General features: G+C 36.9%; 1 protein-coding gene across 4 annotated transcripts; it reads left to right on the top strand.

The window, feature by feature from the left end:
• Positions 1-478: 478 nt before the first annotated feature.
• Positions 479-14964, top strand: pfkfb2b (6-phosphofructo-2-kinase/fructose-2,6-biphosphatase 2b). 4 transcript variants are annotated; one of them, XM_077203195.1, is made up of 17 exons: positions 479-698; positions 1105-1251; positions 4400-4525; positions 5833-5929; positions 6315-6381; positions 6538-6612; positions 6714-6770; positions 6894-7018; positions 8158-8365; positions 8444-8593; positions 8680-8784; positions 8896-9025; positions 9344-9406; positions 9489-9553; positions 11738-11932; positions 12912-12934; positions 13428-14964. In XM_077203195.1, exons 2-17 carry the CDS (start codon positions 1164-1166, stop codon positions 13495-13497), a joined length of 1644 nt encoding a protein of 547 aa, XP_077059310.1. In that variant the 5' UTR covers positions 479-698; positions 1105-1163; the 3' UTR covers positions 13498-14964. The 4 variants fall into 4 exon arrangements, with proteins under 4 accessions (XP_077059310.1, XP_077059311.1, XP_077059312.1 ...); XM_077203196.1 differs by lacking the exon at positions 12912-12934; XM_077203197.1 differs by lacking the exon at positions 12912-12934 and having other exon boundaries at positions 532-703.
• The last annotated feature ends 5537 nt before the right edge of the window (positions 14965-20501 follow it).

Below are 20501 nucleotides of genomic sequence, written 5' to 3'. Positions count from 1 at the left end.
ACTGACTGGACAAATTGGTTCACCAAAGAACAAATGGGTGATTCAAATGAGTCACTGAGAAGAATCAAAATCACTATCATAGCACGCTGTAATGTTTGGTTAAAGGGATAGTTCACCCAAAAATGAAAATGTCATCATTTACTCACCCTCCTTTTGTTCCAAACCTGTATGAGTTTCTTATGTTGGACACAAAAGAATAGATTTTAAAGAATGTTGGTAATCAAACAGTTGATGGCACCGATTGACATCCAAAGTATTTTTTTTCCTACTATGGAAGTCAATGGCTGTCGTCAACTGTCTGGTTATAAACGTTCTTTAAAATTTCTTCTTTTGTGTTCAACAGAAGAAAGAAACTCGTACAGAGGTTTGGAACAAAATGAGGGTGAGTAAATTGACAATTTTCATTTTTGGGTGAACTATCCCTTTAAAGTCAACTGAGCTTCAGTCTGCATAGACGGACGTGCTGTCATTCTTTTGCAGGTATTACGGTAAGTAAAAGGTGACGTAGAGACACACCTTCACTCACGCCACGCGCTTGGCACTGGTTGCCATGGAAGGTTATCAAGTGCAAAACCGGCTGGGAGGCAAAGACACCCTGCGGCCTTCCCAAAGACATTGAACCTGCCGGTCGGACCGGCAGATACAGGATAAAATACGGACCCCCGAGGTTGAAGGGGTGACCAGCTTATTAGGACGCAGTAAGGTCTCACGTTTTACGTGTCACTTTAATAGTCATAGTGCTTTAATGTGTCTGTTTAATATATTGATTCTACGATCTAATAAACGTGTGGATTAGACCATCAGTGACTGATTGTTGACAAACCCTCTGTTTATGGTTATGATGTACCATGGTGTCCTCAGCATCCTTTTCTCTGCTGTGAGTGACGTTGCGCGACATTTGTTGTTACTGCGCTGCGGATGACAGAGAAAATGACAATGTGGCGAGAATAAAAGATGCATGTCACTGAGTAGAGCATAATTGTATAGGGGGAATGTTTTCAATTTTCATTAGTTTTCATTTGAATAAACCCTTAACGTCGTTTTAACAAACGTAGGTTGCGTATAGTGTCATTATTTCGCAGTGTTTTCCCCTTCTCTCTGCAGGTGCACTGTGTTTTTACAGCAGGAAGAGCAAGCGAGTTATTTAGTCAGTCAGATTCAGTATGTCGGCGTGGCTGCAGCAGGAGGCTGGTTCAACCAGTTCTGCTGAAGCCAAGAAATCAGAGCCCAGAGGCCAAGAGAAGAAATGCTGTAAGTTAGTTACACAACATGAACATGCTTTCACATTCCACAACATGTTGTTTTGAATCCCAGTTTAAACCAGCCTAAGGTGGTCAGCTGTTTAGGCTGGTCAGTTTTAGTGGGGTTTGGGGTACTTTTCAGCTGATGAGAATGTTTTGCGCATAACAGTTTTGTCCCTGGCCCAGTATGTAGGCCTAATCGACGGCATGAATCATATCACAGTTGCCCTCCTTATAGTGCCAGCTGTCACTGAGACTGCAAAACAGAAGTTCACTGACGGTCTAGATTAGAAATGTACCTGATGTGCTTCCCTTTATTTAGATATGCATTCTCTGTTATGCTGGTTTCAAATTGCAGATCAAGGTAGAGGCACATTTGTTTAGGTTTTTTTCCCCAGTCATCAAATTACTGACATGAGGTAATGTTCATTGTTGGGGGTTACTCATTACAAGTAATTTAAATTGCATATTCAGATTACTTTGTCATGTAACTAGTAAAGTACTTCATTACTTTTTCAATTTACAACAAAATATCTAAGTTACTTTTCAAATAAGTAACGCTAGTTACTTTCACATTTATTGACTGACAGCTCTACTGTCCCCATGTTGAGAGAATTGTTGTGTGCGCTGTGTAAACATGATGGTTATTTTAGTTCTAGACTAAATTAACATTTATACTTGTTGAACTTGAACAAAACATTCAGTATTCCTCAAAACGATTTAAGAAAAGAATATTGTGTTTTTATGCAAAACTTTTATAATTAACTATATTAAATTACACATATATACTTTATGTATTTAATCTCACTTTATTAACCAATGTCTTGGCTGCTGACCTTCAATTATCTAATTCCACCATACTAATAAGCAAAAATTACTTTAGATTAAAGTTAGAAATAAGAGTGTTGAACTTCCTTCTCCTGTATCCTATTGTTCCAGAATGGCAGCAAAGCTGAAAGGTTAGTTTGAGCAGCACCCTCTACTGTACAGGCATAAATATGCATTTCCTTCAGCCTGAGGCACACTTTTGGTGCGAAAGGTCCTCCAGTGCAAAATGCTCTTCGCAAACATGATACTGGTTAATTTTGTAGAGAGGTGTTGAAGTTCAGATATCCAGAGCAGCTAGCCATTGATTTCTCAGTTCTACATTCGATGGAATTCTGTGAAACATTACATTTGTGTATGTCCTTTGCTTGTTCTCACAACCTTTTACTATGCAGGTAATTACCATGTTTGCTGTAACTGTAGCTGTAACTTCTCAAACTCAACACAATCCAAAAGCGAAGATACTCGTTGCAGGTGTTCAGGTGTTGTGTGATATCACTGCGGCCAAGTAGCAGTGCTTCGCCTGTGCTTCACGCCAATATAGTCCCAAGTCAATATCTGCCTAGGAAATCGCCTAGTCTTAATCTGCATTGCTATTTGTACTCGTTGTGAATACGCAGGCCACAAGAAGTAATTAGGGGGTTTTTTTGGATCACTTTTACTCCCGACATGCTATCTGGCAACAAAGGATTCCATTCATTATGCTAAGCTAAGCTAGCGTCTGCGCTGCAAAACTAAGAGTAAGACAAAAATGCGTTTGCCCATGTATCTAAATGTAGGGGAGACGGTAAATAAGCCCTATTTCAAAAAACTCTGGCGTTCCTTTAAAGGTGCAGTGTGTGATTTTTAGAGGCATCTAGGGGTGAGGTTGCGAATTGCAAACAAGAAAAGTTACAGTGGCCGACAGGAAAAGATGTCGTCGTCTGAGATATCAGAGAGTAACCAGTTAAGCAATGAGTTTTTTTTACAAAGATAATTTAAGAAATTATGTTTACTTTATTATTTAGTAAAACGATATGTTTTTGCGAATATTATTGTTGTTACTTGTACACAACGCGTTTGTCCGTTTAGGGCCACTGTAGAAACATGTCGGCACATTTCAATGTAAGAGGACCTGCGGTGTATGTAGATAGAAACTGCTCATTCCAAGGTAATAAAAACATAACGGTTCATTAAGTAAGGTTCCTCCTAAACATTACACAATGCACCTTTAACATTTGCCAAAAATAGAACTTTCTTTGTTGTTAATAAAAAACAAACAAGCAAGCCCAGCCCAGGTGAGAAAAACTAACGCAAAAGTAATGTAACGCATTATTTTTAATAAACAGTAACTAAGTAACAGAATTAGTTACTTTTTTTTAGGAGTAATGCAATATTGTAATGCATTACTTTTAAAAGTAACTTTCCCCAACACTGGTAATGTTTTCTTCATACCTAATATTCAATAATGGTGCATTATTAAAAGGGTTTTAATTTGCATGTGGTATTCTTTTTTTATCCTTTGAGAAGGAAATAACATACCTAGATCCTGGCAGAATAACTAGGCAGATGTCTGTTTGTTTAACAATAGTCTAGAAAGAAATTGAATGCTCCATATTCTTAAAAGAATTACACATTAAAATTGATCAAATGTGACAGTAAAGACATTTAAAATGTTACAAAATTTCCAATAATTGCTGTTCTATTGAACTTTCTATTCACCAAATAATTCTGAAAAATGCAATCTGTCACAGTTTCCACAAAAATATTAAGAAGCACAACTGTTTTCAACATTGGTAATTATAAGAAATGTTTCTTGTGCAGCAAATCAGCATATTAAAATGATTTCTGAAGGATCATGTGACACTGAAGATTGGAGTAATGATGCTGAAAATTCAGCTTTGCCATCACAGGAATAAGTTACATTTTAAATAATTTATTAAAATATTATTAAAATAGAAAACCAATATTTCAAATTGTAATATTATTGTTTTTACTGTATATTTAATAATAATTATAAACATCCTTGGTGATCTTAAGAAACAAATTACGACCTTGATACAAGATGTCAAAAGTCTCAGAGTTTCAGGTCCTATTTTGTATTGAAGTAGTGGAAAGTACCATAAACCACAAACGTGCAAACATAAACTCTTGCATTCTGACATGCATCAGGCATAAAGTAATTGTGTTGTTTGATTTTATGTAATTTTTGGTGCAGATGCAGTTGGTGTTGGTATGTGAAATTTTAGTATTTTATATTTGGCAGATTATAATTAATAGTACTGGAGACCATAACTTCCTCCAGTCCATGATGTGCTGTTGACATTGTCTGTCTGTTTTTTGTCTGACCACAGCATGGGCGTCTTACATGACAAACTCCCCCACATTAATTGTCATGATCGGCCTCCCTGCCAGAGGCAAAACATACATGTCGAAGAAGCTCACACGCTACCTCAACTGGATAGGAGTTCCCACAAAGGGTGAGCGGGCAGCTGGATTTAGAAAGTTGCAACATGTCAAATGACACTCACTATAAATATCCTCTGTCTCCTATTTTAAATGCTCCATTTAACTCTCAGCTGATTCAATATCCCTCATTTCTATCAATAGTCTATTAAGAGGTTAAATTTGAACTTGCATTGGCAGCCAACACATTTAAAGAGGACCTATTATGGTTTTTTTTACATTTGAAACTTTCCTTAGTGTGTAATGTTGCTGTTTGAGCATGAATAAGGTCTGCAAAGTTACAAAGCACAAAGTCACTGCAAACGGAGTTATTCTCAGATCAGTAAGCACTGATTCTGACCTCCCTGAAACGCCTCGATTGTAGTCTTGAGTTTTCTTCTGGGAACGTACACATCACAATTTATCCCTCATTTAAATAATTCCCATCCAAGGCATACGCAAAAAAGCGCGAGGCCTGGTTGAGTTGCTTTAATAGTGTGCTTTCGCCATGTCCAGGGCTGCGTCTGAAATCACATCATCTCTTGAGTAGGTACTTATTTTGAATAAGTAATTACTTCACGACCGCTAAAAAGTATGTTTTATATAGTATGTCTGGTGTAGTATGAATGTAAACTGGACATACTACATTCGCCATGTTGTCATCATCATGTGACCTACCAGCGTCAGTTACGGCCTCATGGGATAGTAAATTGTCCATCGTATGCACACTTAAGAATCTCGTCGGAAGGTTATTTTTGCCTACTCTTTTCGGACATACTACTCTTGTTACATAAAGTTTTTTCGCCTACTATATAGTAGGGAAGTATGCGATTTAGGATTCAGCCCAAGTGTTTGTGCTTACACCTGAGAAGCTGAAACTTGCGGTTATGTTAAGGGGCGTGACATTTCCGAAACACACTCAAAGCGGTTGACCAATCACAACAAACTTGTCCAGCCGACCAATCAGAGCACATTTCATAGAGACAGGAAATAAGCAGTGTTAATGACAGACTGGGAAGAGAGGTTCTGCAACAATGTAATGTGTATATATATATATATAAAATGTGTTTTTTTAATCATTCAATCATGAAGGCCTATTCTAGTAGACCTTTAAGACAAAACCAAGACATTGTAAAAAGGGCATAATATGGCTTCTTTCTATTCAATCTCTCCTGAGTGCATCACGACCCACAATACAAGTGTTTTAATCACTGTAACTTACTTTACATCTTTACATACTGAGTGATATCACCATGATGCATTACAGTTGTGCAAAAACTGATGAAGAATGTGAGAATGTAGAGATTAACCATCATTCCTTGTTTATTGGTTTATTGTGCAGTGTTTAACCTTGGTGTGTACCGGAGGGAAGCAGTTAAAGCATACAAGTCATATGATTTCTTCAGACATGACAATGAGGAAGCCATGAAGATACGGAAGTAGGATTATACCTTAATGGAAGAGTTCCCCCCACAAATGAAATTTCTGTCATTGTTTACTCACCCTCATGTTGTTCCAAACCTGTTCTTCATCTGTGGAACGTGAAAAGAGAAGTTTACTTTCATACAATGTCCTGTGTAGAAAAGTTCACAATGTTTTTTAACAGTGTTAATAGTGTATATAAAATAATAATGTATTTGTTTTCTGTAAACCAAGAAACTAATGTGACAAAAGTAAGCCTGTTAGACTAATATGATGTCAGAAGGATTAAGACATTTCCTGAAGGTTACATCAGTGCATTTCTGACAGGACAGTTTTGTGTTTTTCCTGAGAACCACTGATATTTTTAAACTAAGTTTATGACTATATTTGCATCCCAAATAGACAATGTGCCTTGGTGGCCCTGCAAGATGTCAAGACCTACTTTAATGAGGAAGGTGGACAAATAGCTGTAAGGTTTTACCTTTTTCTGTGATTTCACATCAAGTATTTACTTTATTGTAGTGTGGAGTTTTATTAATTTTAAGAATATATAATTTAAATATATATATATATACATAGATAATCATGTGACATTGTCATCATTCTTTTTTTTTTTTTTTTTTAGGTATTTGATGCCACAAACACAACCCGGGAGAGGCGGGATCTTATATTAAATTTTGTACAGGAAAATGCATTCAAGGTAACCAAAGGTGCAATTTAAACGTTCATAAGTTGAGTTATCTTTGTGTGGAAGTGATATGTGATTATAATTTTCCTATTTCTGTGTGTTTACGTTTGCAGTTGTTTTTTGTGGAGTCAGTTTGTGATGATCCAGAGGTTATTGCTGCAAACATCCTGGTATGCTGTGATGTTTGGTTTGCATTTCATTAAACTGATGCTATAATGAGTACAGCAACACGACAGTATTACTGTTCATTATCTTCTCAACAGTTGTCTCTTATGTGCCTTTTGTATTTTCAGGAAGTCAAGGTTTCAAGTCCAGATTATCCAGAAAGACACAGAGAGAGAGTCATGGATGATTTCCTGAAACGCATCGAATGTTATAAAGTCACTTACCAACCACTAGATCCTGATGAATATGAGAAGTAAGAATGATTCGAAAATCAAACATTATTTTGGCGTATCTGAATGTACATACATTTTCTTTGGAATAAATCTTCTATCTATTTTTCCTTCAAATTGCTACAATTTCGCTATTTTAAAGGTTCCTAATTTTGTTTCTAAAGGTCTCCTACAATAGTCAGTCAGTCAGTCAGTCATATTTATTTATAGAGCACATTTAAAAACAACAACTGTTGGCCAAAGTGCTGTACAAAGTGTAGACAGGTATCCTAATGAGTAAAACGTAAAGATAAACACAAATAAACAATACACTGCAATTTATACCACTAGGCCCACTCATGACCATAGGCAACAGTAAATATGTGGGTTTTAAGCAGTGATTTAAAATCAATATATGTTGGTGGGGTCTTTATGTAAAATGGCAGATTGTTCCAGAGCTGTGGAGCGGCCACTGAAAAGGCACGATCACCTTTAAATTTTAAGCATGTCCTTGGAACAGTCAGCTGTAGATAGCTGGTTGACCTAAGTTTTCTAAAAAGATTATGGTGGGATGAAAGGAGATCAGAGATGTATGGAGGAGTCCTATGCAATCCCTTATAAGCAAACAATAGTATTTTGAACTCAATACGATGTTTAACTGGGAGCCAATGGAGAGAGAACAATACTGGGGAAATATGTTCGCTTTTCCTTGTTCCTGTCAACAGTCTTGCAGCAGCATTTTGAACTAATTGAAGACGTGACAAAAGGGACTTTGAGACACCCAAGTATAATGCATTGCAGTAGTCTAATCTTGATGAAATAAAAGCATGTATCACATGACACTCCATGTCTCTGGGTGATAAAAATGACTTAATTTTCGCAATATTCTTTAACTGATAAAAGCAACTTCTGACCACACCACTGATCTGTTTGTAAAAAGTCAGAGCAGAGTCAAAAGTAATGCCCAGATTTCGAACATGTTTATGGAGATTGCCAGCTAAAGTTCCCAGTTTACTGGCAGCGACCTCTGTGGAAGTAGAGGAGCCAAAAATTAAGACTTCTGTCTTGGAATCATTTAACTGAAGGAAGTTGGCAGACATCCACTGTTTTCATCCAATAGGTTTACATTACAATACGTCAGGAAAAGACGATCATAAAATTTACTCTTTATTTTTTTCTCCAGAGACCTGTCCTTCATCAAGGTGATGAACGTGGGCCGTCGGTTCCTGGTAAACCGTGTTCAGGACTACATCCAGAGCAAGATTGTCTACTACCTCATGAACATCCACGTACACTCGCACTCCATCTACCTCTGCAGGCATGGAGAAAGCGAGCACAACGTCCAGGGCCGCATCGGAGGAGACGCTGAACTCTCCTCCCAGGGTAGACAGGTCTGAACTCATTCATTGCTGCCTTTATAGTGGTTATTCATCAGAAGATGCTTGACTTTCTGTCTCTTTTGCGTGTAGTTTGCGAGTGCCCTGAGTGGGTTCATTAAGGAGCATATTAAGCTCTCTGACTTGAAGGTTTGGACCAGCCAGTTAAGGAGAACCATCCAGACGGCTGAGGAGCTGGGAGTTCCCTATGAGCAGTGGAAAATCCTCAATGAGATAGATGCCGTTAGTATGCCCAGGTCCCAGTGGAGATTACATGCAGTTTAGATGTATTGTATGTTCATTCATCAGCAATTTTTGCTCTGAAACAGGGTGTATGTGAGGAGATGACCTATGAAATGATCCAGAACACATTCCCAGAAGAGTTTGCTTTAAGGGATCAGGACAAGTACCACTACAGATATCCAGGAGGAGAGGTACAGCATGTCATGAACTTTTCACTTTGTTAAAGTTCTTCAGAGGATGTCTCTCTGAGACATATTTCAAAAGTATTTCAGAGTGTTTCAAAATGCTCTCTTTTCTTGTAGTCATATATGGACCTGGTTCAGCGACTGGAACCTGTGATTATGGAGCTTGAGAGACAAGGCAATGTACTAGTCATCTGCCATCAGGCGGTTATGCGCTGCCTACTAGCTTATTTCTTGGACAAGAGCGCAGGCAAGATGCATTTGCATTTTGAAAAGAATCTAATCTTTGTAACTGTACCTGGCTTTATATACTGTGTATATATATATATATATATATATATATATATATATATATAAGGAGGAAACATTTCAAAGTTTCAATTATATTTTAAGTTTTCCATCTGATATTTATATTATATTTAATTTAATTACAGCGACTTTTTTTTTGCTTTTTTTTTTACAGCTTTTTTGCATTTCAAGACCATATATATCATAATATGCAACAACAGTGATCAATACAACACAGAAATGTACATCAACTGAAACCTATTTTTGTATTTTGTCTCAGATGATCTCCCCTATTTGAAATGTCCCCTTCACACTGTCATGAAGCTCACTCCTGTTGCCTACGGTGGGTTGGACATTTGTTTCCTCACTTTTGCAAACATACACATGGAAATTCTGTTCACAAATGATTTTGAATTATGTTTTAGGTTGCAAAGTGGAAATGTTTTATCTGAATGTGGAGGCAGTGAATACACATCGGGACCGACCACTGGTGAGTCCACATCTGTCTCTGTGGTGTTCTCTCTTTCAGTATGAAATATTAATGGAGGTAATTAAATATTCATTTTAAAATAATTGGTGCCCCATTTATCTCTCAGATTTTAAATTTTCTTTTAATGTTTTTGAAATTTACAACAAGCATGCTATGTTTCATATGGTACAGCTTTTGATATCTTATAGGCTTTCTATTGATTGGGAATTACAATTTCATCACTGCATGTTTGTCATCTGTGATGCTTGTTTTTCTTAGAGAACCTTGGGTAAAGCATTTTTCTGTCCACAGCATCTGTGATGTGCTGTCAATTATCACAGGAAATAATTTTGACTCATTTTAAACAAATTGACTAATTCATCCTCCTGGAACAATAGTCCCACCTCTACTGCAACTTTACAGCTCAAATAATACGTTTGTAGAAAAACTGATGCAAGTTCTTTAACGACACGTGTGTTTTTAAACCATGTATGCCTTGCCTCATAGACTTCTACTCTAAGCAGTGTATAATGATTAAAAATGATGAAATCTGAGAGCTGGATCACTCCTCCATACTCCTCCATAGGCTTCTTGAGGGATTGAACGTGCAGGCCCCGAAAAGTTATTACAGACATCGTTAAAATAGTCCAAGTGCCTACAGTGGCTCAATCTTAAGTTTATCAAGCGACGAGAATACTTTTTGTGCGCAAAAACAAACAAAAATAACGACTTTATTTCAACTATTCATTTCCTTCTCTGTGGGCCTCGAGTCAGTTCACTAGTGTAACAGCGTAAGCTTCTGTTGTTGTACGTCACACGCATCACACACATGACCAGCGTCGGCCAATAGTGAGCCTACGTGTGACGTAGCTCTACGCTATTACACTAAGTTAACTGACTAGAGGCCCACAGAGAAGGAAATGAATAGTTGAAATAAAGTCGTTATTTTTGTTTGTTTTTGCGCACAAAAAGTATTCTCGTCGCTTGATAAACTTAAGATTGAGCCACTGTAGTCACTTGGACTATTTTAACGATGTCTTTAATAACTTTTCAAGGCCAGGTAAGTTTCAATCCTTTTAAAGCCTATGGAGGAGTGAACCAGCTCTCAGATTTCATCAAAAATATCTTAATTCGTGTTCCGAAGATGAACGAAGGTCTTACGGGGTTGGAACAACATGAGGGTGAGTAAATACTGACAGAATTGTCATTTTTGGGTGAACTATCCCTTTAATTGAAATGCTAAAATAACTAAAACATTATTAAAATATAAATATTATCTATAAACTATTAAAATGTGGTAAAATAAAAGCAAAATTACTTAAACTAAAAATCAAATTGAAAACTGAAAATATGTATTAAAAAAGTTGATTCAAAATATTAATGCTAAAATGATAATGATTCTAAGTGCATCACTGTACATGTATTGTTTGTTATTTCTAATGAAAGATGGGTCAAAATTGTTGCCTATGGTTACTTGTTAACCCATAACACTTTTTAAGCTATGTTCTGATGTTTAATCAAAACTGTCAGTCAAATGGTTTGATTAAAAATCTTCTTCCTCTTGTGCTTATTCACCTCATCAGAGTGAGGTTCAACCTTCCCCTGTATATGTTGTTGATTTACAAGAATATTTGTACAGTTGTGATACAGCCTATAGTTTTTGTGTGTAAATCACATGTCTCAGCAGCCTGTGGTAGTAATGTCACTCTGCGTTTGTCTTGTGAGTTATGCTTATCCATGTGTTGAACGCTCCATTGAACGACATTGTGCTTTAGTGATGTGTTCTTCATCACTGTAGACACGTTTGATGTTTTAGAATGTTAACCTGAAGTAATTTATCATACTTTTTAGTCTGTATATATTGATTCATGTGGATTATCTTTGGGAATACTGTGGAGACTGAAGACTGATGTGTCTTGTTCGCTATTGAGATGTGTGCTAAAGGTCTTTAAAGATGAGCTATATGTGTAGGCCAGCGATGTCCAAACTCGGGCCTGAAGGGACACTGTCCCGCAGAGTTTAGCTCCTACTTGCTTCAACACACCTGCCTGGAAGTTTCTAGCATGCCTAGTAAGACTTGGGTGTGTTTAATTTGGGTTGGAGCCGAGCTCTTCAGGACAGTGGCTCTCCAGGAGCAGGATTGGACACCTCCGGTGTAGGCGCTCTCTCTTTTTAACCCAGCCAGTCTCTCCCATCTCAAACCAGGGGAAAGTCAGACGAGACTCTGCCCCTCTGCTGCTAAGGCGGAATAGTTACACCCCACTTTCCAGTCATGACCAGGTTAAGCGGCCCCGTCTCTACAGTGCTGGCAACCGGTCCTGGCTGCCCCTCACCCCCTCCCCCACCACCCTGCACTTCCCTGACACACCAGACGGGGCGCTGCTGCGTCAGCAAAGCCAAGTTAGTGTCCGAATCTGAAACCCTGGGATATTAAATGGACTCGATTGACCCAGTGATGTCCTGACATGAACGCACCCTCACCCTGGTGTTCTGAATCACCTGTGAATGTCACACCCTGTACTGATTGTGCTGAATGCATGAAATAATTTCAGTTTGGCAGTGTCCTCTATTTTTTTCCTTTTTTTTTATGTAACAGTATGTTCTTAACTCCTTGTTCAGCTTGAGCTTCTTTTTTTTGTTTTGCTGTATGGGTATTTGCCACCGGCTATACAATATCCATATCTTACCAGCTAACAGTTCTAATTGGCATTATCCTACATATCTTTATAGCAACAACAAAATCTTTTTTTCTTTTTCTGGATTATTTCTCCCTAAGAAAATCAGTCAGTTGTTGCCAATATATTTAATGTGCTTACAGGAATAGTTTTCCCAAAAATGAAAATTGTGTCATCATTTACTCATCCTTTCTCATCAAAGATTTCTATTTTCTGTGGAACATAAAAAAATGAGATTTTTAGCTGCTCTTTTCCACACAATGAAAGTGAATGATGTCCGAAAATGACTTGAGTAAAAAGTCCATTTTAAATTGACATATTCAAATTGCACAAAAGATTTCAGGCTGTATCACAGAAATTTCCTACCTCAATTCTCGACTTCTCAAGTTCTATTTGCTTGTGAAATGACCATGCTTAATAAAAAGATAGGATTCTTACTCATTAGCTTTCATTGTATGGAAGCGAGCAGAGCAACATGTTTTATTTCATGCAGAAAAACAAAAGTCTTATGGGTTTGGAATGACATGAGGGTGAGTAAATGATGACCTAATTTTCATTTTTGGGTGAACGGTCTCTTCAAACTGATGTTGTGCCTCCATGTTTTACTCTGAACATGCAAATTTGTCCTTGCGCTTCAGTTGTCTTCTCCATATTTGTCTCTCCTATTCCCCCTTCATCCTTCATCCTTGTCTCTGTTCTCACAGTCTCGTGTGGTTGGCAGTCATCTGTGAGTATATTTAATCGATATATGTGTGATGTCACAAACATGTATGTTGATTCTTGGTTGTCTTTTCTGCCAGCTTTCTTATAACCTGCATTTATGTCGGAAGATTCGATCAGTCATATTTTTATATGTGTGTTATGACTTGAATTATGTAACTGTTCAGAACTGTGTTTGTGACATGTCTTTGTAGAGAATTCTGTTTACCTTTTCAAATGCTTAAATACGTTATTACACCAAGTCAAATACTAGTAATACACTGCAAGCATATAGATCCAGGATAAGCATGAGTTATTTTTTTTATTTATAAAAAAAAGTAGTTTGAATTGTCTTTTAAATTGAAATCTAAAGGGGCTATATATTTTCTGAAGGCAGTGATAGTATTTTTGATATATATGTATATTATAGAATTTGATACTTAACAATACTGATACTCCTTATATTGAAGTTTAACTTCTATCTCTATCTCTCTCTCACTCACACACTTTTTTTTTTCGAGGACTCCTTGTGTGAAGGAATCAACTTTGCCTGCCCAGATGAAGCTAACGACTGTTTCCGCTTCTGAGTGAGATGGGAGAATTTCCAAAATCCTGCATGACACTGAAACTTTGCTTTTAGACTCCCAAACTCCTGCTTGTTTTATCAGTGTTAGATAAAGAAATGAAAAATGCTACATTTCCCATCATGACAAATCCCCACTGAATGATGGAATGTGTATGAATGATATGAATATATATATTTATGACCCAACAGAGAATATTTATTTTAAGTGATGATGCCTTGAAGATTGAACAAAGGAGAATCCTCTTGAATGTTCTCTGATAGAACTTGAACACAACGTGGGTTGTGCAACTGATGCTGACCTCCATACAGTGTCTGTGTTGCAACACAATGTTGTTTGCAACGAAGCATTTTCACAATCATAACTATTACAACATATTCATATATACCATAGTCAGTCATCAGAAAGAAGACTAGCCTTATTCAGGAATTAATGGAAGAGAGATTTGACACGGATAGAGGAAACGTTTGTTTTGTGGCTTCAAGGAATGCAATAACTGAGAGTACAATGACACATTCTTTAGTCTTGCACATTTTCTTAGTACGATATCCCATAAATATCATTCTTATTAGGTTAACTACTCATGTGATATTTTTATATAAATGTATTTGTGTGATGCATTATGTCAAAATGACGGATTTTTAGGATTCAGTATGTAAAATGGGTATGTTTTATAGGTAAGGTAACCGCTAAGTTGTTTTTATTAAGGTTTTGAATGTAATATGTGCTTTTTAAGATAGGAATGTTTTCTCTGGTTATGCGTTTGTTAAAACTGGAATTACTAGTTTAAGACGTTTTATATTTCCGTGTGAGGAGCTGCACTATTCTCAACAGCATGTCATCAACCCATGACATTGGATAAAATACACAAAAATAGACTTTTGATGGTTTATGTTAAGACAAAAATGTCATGGTACTGTTTACTACTACTTTCCATTTTTATTTTACATGTTTAATCACATTTTTGCCTCACTACATTTTAAATGAAGGTGTGACAAATGAATTTTCAAAAGTAATTCCATGTGCTCTGAAATAAGGTTATAAATGCTACATGCATGCACAATAATTACAAATACATTAGCAAAATGCTGCAGAATTGTGTTCAAAATAGTTAAAATGGAGCATAGCATGTCACAACTTTTCAATTTCATGTCAACTACCTATGATCAGGGACAGGGTCCCAGAACATTAACACCATCGGCACTTGTTTAGGTTTGTTCAACCCAGCTGCATAAAACTAGCAAAAGGTGCAGTTAAGATATCCACGCATGCATTGCCCTTAGTGACTGCTGTGAGGGCACAGGACATATTGCACACCATGTGACTTTTAACTGTTATAAATTATTATACATGCTGTTACAATGGCAATGCCACACGATATACAGAAAAATATATTATACTCAGACCTTAGAATGTTGCCTGTATCAATGCTTTTCTCAAATATATACAATTAAACAGCTCATGTTATGTCATACTTCTGTTATTGTGCAAGTTATATTTTGTGTCTGTGAGTGAGTGCGTCTTGTTTTGTGTGTTTGTGTGTGTGGCCGTAACAGTGGCATGATAGCCACCAGATGGCGCCAAAAGACTTAACTTATGAAGTCTCTTGATGAAAGACAGATAAGGATTTGTTACATTATATATAAGCAATGAGATAGGCTAGGCTACTAGAAACTGTGCTATAGCCTATTGTGAAATTTGTCGCTGTTAAATTGGTTGTGTTCTGCTAATGCTTTGGTTATAAAACACAACCTCAAATAGGCTACCTTATTTGGTTCTTAATAAAATATTTACGTTAAAATATTATTTTATGGAGAAAATTTATTCCGCTGTAAGTCAAATCCCTGACCAAAGCTCTTCTACACAACAAAAATAACGATTCGTTATGCGAAATGTTGCTTAGGGATAAACAGGTGACGACCAATCAGAAGCCACGACCGGAACTTTTGTATTAGGCTATATCGACGTATATTTTTTGAAATCACAGATTTTGTAATCGAATGTTGTTCCATTATATTCAATAATTTGTTGTAAATTATCTGTCCTAAATAACATTTGCCAGTGATATCCAGCCTCGCCATTGCACTTAGATAGGCCTATCACAATAGTGTGACTGACAGAAATGAATGGTTGCACCTGGAACACACACACACACACACACACACACACACACTGCCCTCTCGGTGTTACGTAACCCTGATGGAGATAGAGGAGAACCACAAGAGAAGTATTAACTTCTAAGTCACTGTAGGTAAAAGAAGAAATGTGTATCTAAAACGGCCATGTTTACAATAATGCCACCTATTCTGGATGCAACGTAGGCTCTTCCTCTTGTTTGTCTGCTTAGATACTAAACATATTGTCTTTTGAATTGGGTGCAAAAAAAACAAACCCATTGACTCTCTTTAAAATGAATGTGTCAGTATCATTTCATGCATCAGTGAGAGCTGAAAAGTGCAGGTGCTTCATAAGAGCATGTTAAAAAGCCCATGAAAACTGTTTGAGGTTTCACTTCAGCATAGTGTTCCAGTCTGACCACAATAGCACGGTTGTCCTATCTAGGGATGATTACATAGATCAACTTTCTGTTATTTATTTTTCCTCTCTTTCTCCTCACTTACTCTTTCTCTGCTTTCCATCTGATTTGTTTTTCCATCACTTTGTAAAGCTGCTGTTGTCTTTCAAATGTGTGGTTGTTGCAGACAGGTAATTATATACTGGCTCCTTGAGGAGCACATAAGAATCTTTTGTTGGTCTTTTGTGTGTAGTAACTACCCACCGAGAGTCTAACAGGACTGGTTTTGCTCAGTGTGTCTATTAGATTAATGTGATATAAAAATAATATTATTATACCAATACCTCTTTACATTGGCTCACAATTAAGTATCAAATTCCAGTGAAAAGTGAAGATATTGTCAGTGAAAATATTTAATATTATTGATAAAAGTAATGGCAACAAGAGGTATTTAAGTTTTGTATTAATAATATCAAATGTGCAGAAAGTGACAACATTGCAGGGGGGAAATTTGCACCATCAAAACAAGGTACATTTACAGAAGTGCTTAAAATCTCAAGATTATACAGATTTGTTTAAAATGAATTAGTAGGCTACTTTTGTTTAGCAGTGCATTCAATTGGTCACATGGGGTTGATGGTGTTCTTTCGAACTTTCTATTCATCAAATAAGCCTAAGAAATAGTTTCCACACAAAAAATATCTATATATCATTTAGCACAACTTTTAACATTGATAATAAGAAATATTTTTAATCAGCAAATCATCATAGAATGATTTCTGAAGGATCATGTGACACTTAAGACTGGAGTAATGATGCTGAAAATTCAGCTTTAACATCACAGGGTCAAGAGTATTAAATTCCAGCGCCTTATCATACAAAAGTATATATATATATATATATATATATATATATATATATATATATATATATATATATATATATATATATATATATATATATATATTGTCAGTGAAAAAACACTTTTGTATGATAAGGCGCTGGAATTTAATACTCTTGACCTTAGTGATGTATGATACTCCGTGACAACAAAAACAGAATGATGTGTAAGGATCACACCTGTGTGTGCGTGCGTGCACGCGCACGTGTGTGTGTGTGTGTGTGTGTGTGTGTGTGCGCATGTAATCGAGAACCCCAGGGAGTTGCAGTTTAGCACCGTAATGTGAGAGATGGAGGTCACCCAAAGCAGCGCTCACCTGTCCGAGAGCTTTCTGGGGAATTTGATATGCTTCACTCACAGTGTGTCAGACTGAAAGAAAAAGCAAAGAAAGAGAAAGCCAGCAGGGTGGGAAAGAACCTGAATTGCCACAACCCTCAGAGAAGGCGCTAACAATTATTATTGTTGCACAGCTCTATGGGATACTTGATTCTGATTGGTCAAATACTTTTTTACGTGACCTTTGACTCACACTGGGTTAGTTTAATGGATCATGTATGTCTTTCTTCTCATATAATGAAATAATTGAAACTAAAATCAGTATTGCATTTAATTATTTGTTCATGTTATTTAGTCATGTAATAAGTCTGGCACGCTTTGCATCTTTTTATGCTCAGTGCGCAGGCCGCTTTCATTCATGACTGATTTTAATACCCAAGTGTAATTATGACATGGTTATAGTTGATTCAGGTCATATTAGATACCTAACCATCATGCATTAGATGGCAAATAGGCAAAGCCAGCTGTGTCAAACCGCATCACGCTGGGATCAGGAGCCGTGTAGTTGCATCTGTGTGACTCAAGCAGTTGTGGGGCCAGTTTTTATGAGCTGTTTAATAGCAGTGAGCTGAACGGAGCCATTTAGTGCCGACTCAGTGCTGCAGTGTGAATAGGGTTTGGTCTGGTACTCTCGTAAAAACACCGTGTCCATTATTATGGGCAGAGAAAGGAGAGAAGGGGTGAACATGGAACAAGGAGGGGCTGTACCTAAAGACGGCTGTAAATCAGGGGTTCATTGTATACCTTCTCTCTCACTCTCACTCCCTCGCTCACAAACACACAAAGATCATTTCAACCAGATTTTCCATCATTTTGAGGGTTTGAATACAGAACTACCTCACTGTGAGGAACTTATGGAAAAATAAACCAAAGTAAAAACTAGTATGATATTTTTTTCTGCAAAGGTATGCACTTTCATTATATATGCTATTTATCAAATGCAAATATACTAAGAGCAAATTCATTAAAATGCTTAACTACATTTTCTCAAATGACTTTATTTTTTAATAATAAGTATTATTTATATATTTGTTTTATTTTTGTTTTTTATAATTAGCCTACTTGAAAAAAAATTGAACAATTTTTTCAGCAAGGATGTATTAAATTGACCAAAGCTCATAGTAAAGACTTTTACATTGTTCTAAAAAATTCTGGGGTCGGGGTTAATTCTGCTTTGCATCACAGGAATATATTATATTTAAAAATATATCAAAACATAAAATAGCTATTTTAATTTGTAATAATAGTTCACAATATTGATTTTACTTTTATTGATTTCTGATCACATAAATTACCATAAGAGACTTCTTTCAAGAACATTAACAAATATTTATATATATATATCTATACATACAGTGTGATATATATTGCTTTTTCACAACATAAATAGTAATGAGGTTTAAATAAATAAATAATTAAATTATAAAAATTGTTTATTATTATTTGATTAAAATAATAATAATAACAATTTTAATGAATAATAAAATTAAAAGAAAGTCTTAATTTATATAAAATTGTGTGTTTAGGAGAGATATATTTGGAAAACGAGATAAAACATATAGTTAAGAAACACATTTTTGCATTTTGAATATGTGGTGGATACAATGTTTCACTCCATTATATCCCTTACGGATGTTGTATGAGCATGATGATTTCAGCTGTTCAACACAAATTCAAAAGGAGGACAGAAGAAGCCGGAAAGGCGAGCGTCTGTAAAATAAACTACTGTCAAGTTTTCGAGCTCTCGATGTATGAGCTATAGAGCGGGTGGGAGGGGATAAAGAGATTAACAGGTAAAACTGTCCTCTTCAACCGCACGCACCACAATGACACGGCATTCATCATTACACTGCAACTAACAAGAGCCTTTGAGTGTTTGTGTAAACACAGGAATGCATTGTCAACTATATGGCTCCTCTCAGTCCAACAATCCCAGCGATAATCATATTGTTTCTCTCTCACAAACACAGATGCTTACAGGCTGGTCCTCATAATAATATTTCTCTCTGTGTGTTTTGAGGACACTCTGCTCCAGTTACTTTGTCCCTCATCGCTAGAATCAATTAACCACTTGAAGGGGGGCAACTTTAATTTAAATTAAACACAAGCAGCTATGCAAACAGTGGACAGTGGCGAGAGAGAGGAAGAGAGTGAGGGAGTCTCAGGCCTATAGAGCCGCTGAGTCTAGACTCCAGATGTGCGCAGCGGCCCCTGAGGTCTTCAGTAAATATCAGCAGCACATGTCATCACAGTTACAGCACTACCAATCATGACTGCAAAAGAACAACAGGCGTATCATTTCTAGAGATCGCGGTAGCATGCACAAACACACACACGCACAACATGCAATAGGCGCTTGAACACACGCCAGTGTCTCGTTTGTTTTGTACTGCAAAGACTCAAGTATCTGTTACAGTTTTGCCTTAAGACTCTGTGTTCATTTGCATGCATATATGGACAGTCATTTGTCAACTTGACAAGTTCACACTGTCTTCCTCAAAACAGAAACTAACGGACTTGTGGAAATCTGAGCAATAACAGATTTGGAATTCGATTTTAAATAAAGTGAGTGGTGTTCACTGATAGGGTGTACAGTTGGAACACATTAAATAACTTCACAACTGACCCATGATTTTTACTCCATACATGCATAGTAGTGTCCATTTCAACTGGGGGAAATTTAAAGTACATATATATCATGACAACTGAGTGTTTGGCTTGGTAATGGGTATGACAATGTTGTAAGACATGCTGCTGCTGTACGACATAGCGTACATGAATTAGCAGATCTACACAGGTGGAGCTGGGGAAGGTGGAGGGTTTCTAGAAGAGTGCTGCACACTGCTAAGGTCAATGCTAACCAAGTATTTGAAGGTTGAGCATGCAAGCTCATTGGCTACGGATACAATAGGAACCAATCAGCTCTGCCCTATTGAGAATGATGGGATTGTAGCATAGACTCTAAAAAAACATAGTGTCCGTGATGTCACCCGTAGGTTTCTTTGCCCCTCGCCATCTTGGCAGCACGTCACTCCCAGATTAACCGAAAATGGGCAAAGAGGCGGTTTTAGCTGAGGTGACGTGACGGCTAGAAGTGTGACAGCAGCGGCAATCCACCTGTCACTCGTGACCACGCACTTAATTAAGAAGAACTTTAAGGCTTAATAGAATTTAAACGGATGAGAAAAAACACACACCAGTCAACCAATTAGATTTGAAGATTTTTGTCATACACCTATTATTTCCCTAGATTGTAAGG

Source organism: Siphateles boraxobius, unplaced genomic scaffold, assembly GCF_051911475.1.
Source record: "Siphateles boraxobius isolate OS27281-9 unplaced genomic scaffold, OSU_SipBor_1 5, whole genome shotgun sequence".
In the NCBI taxonomy this organism is placed as follows: Eukaryota; Metazoa; Chordata; class Actinopteri; order Cypriniformes; family Leuciscidae; genus Siphateles; species Siphateles boraxobius.
Note: the sequence above shows the minus strand (reverse complement) of the source record. Positions and strands in the feature narration are given on the sequence as shown.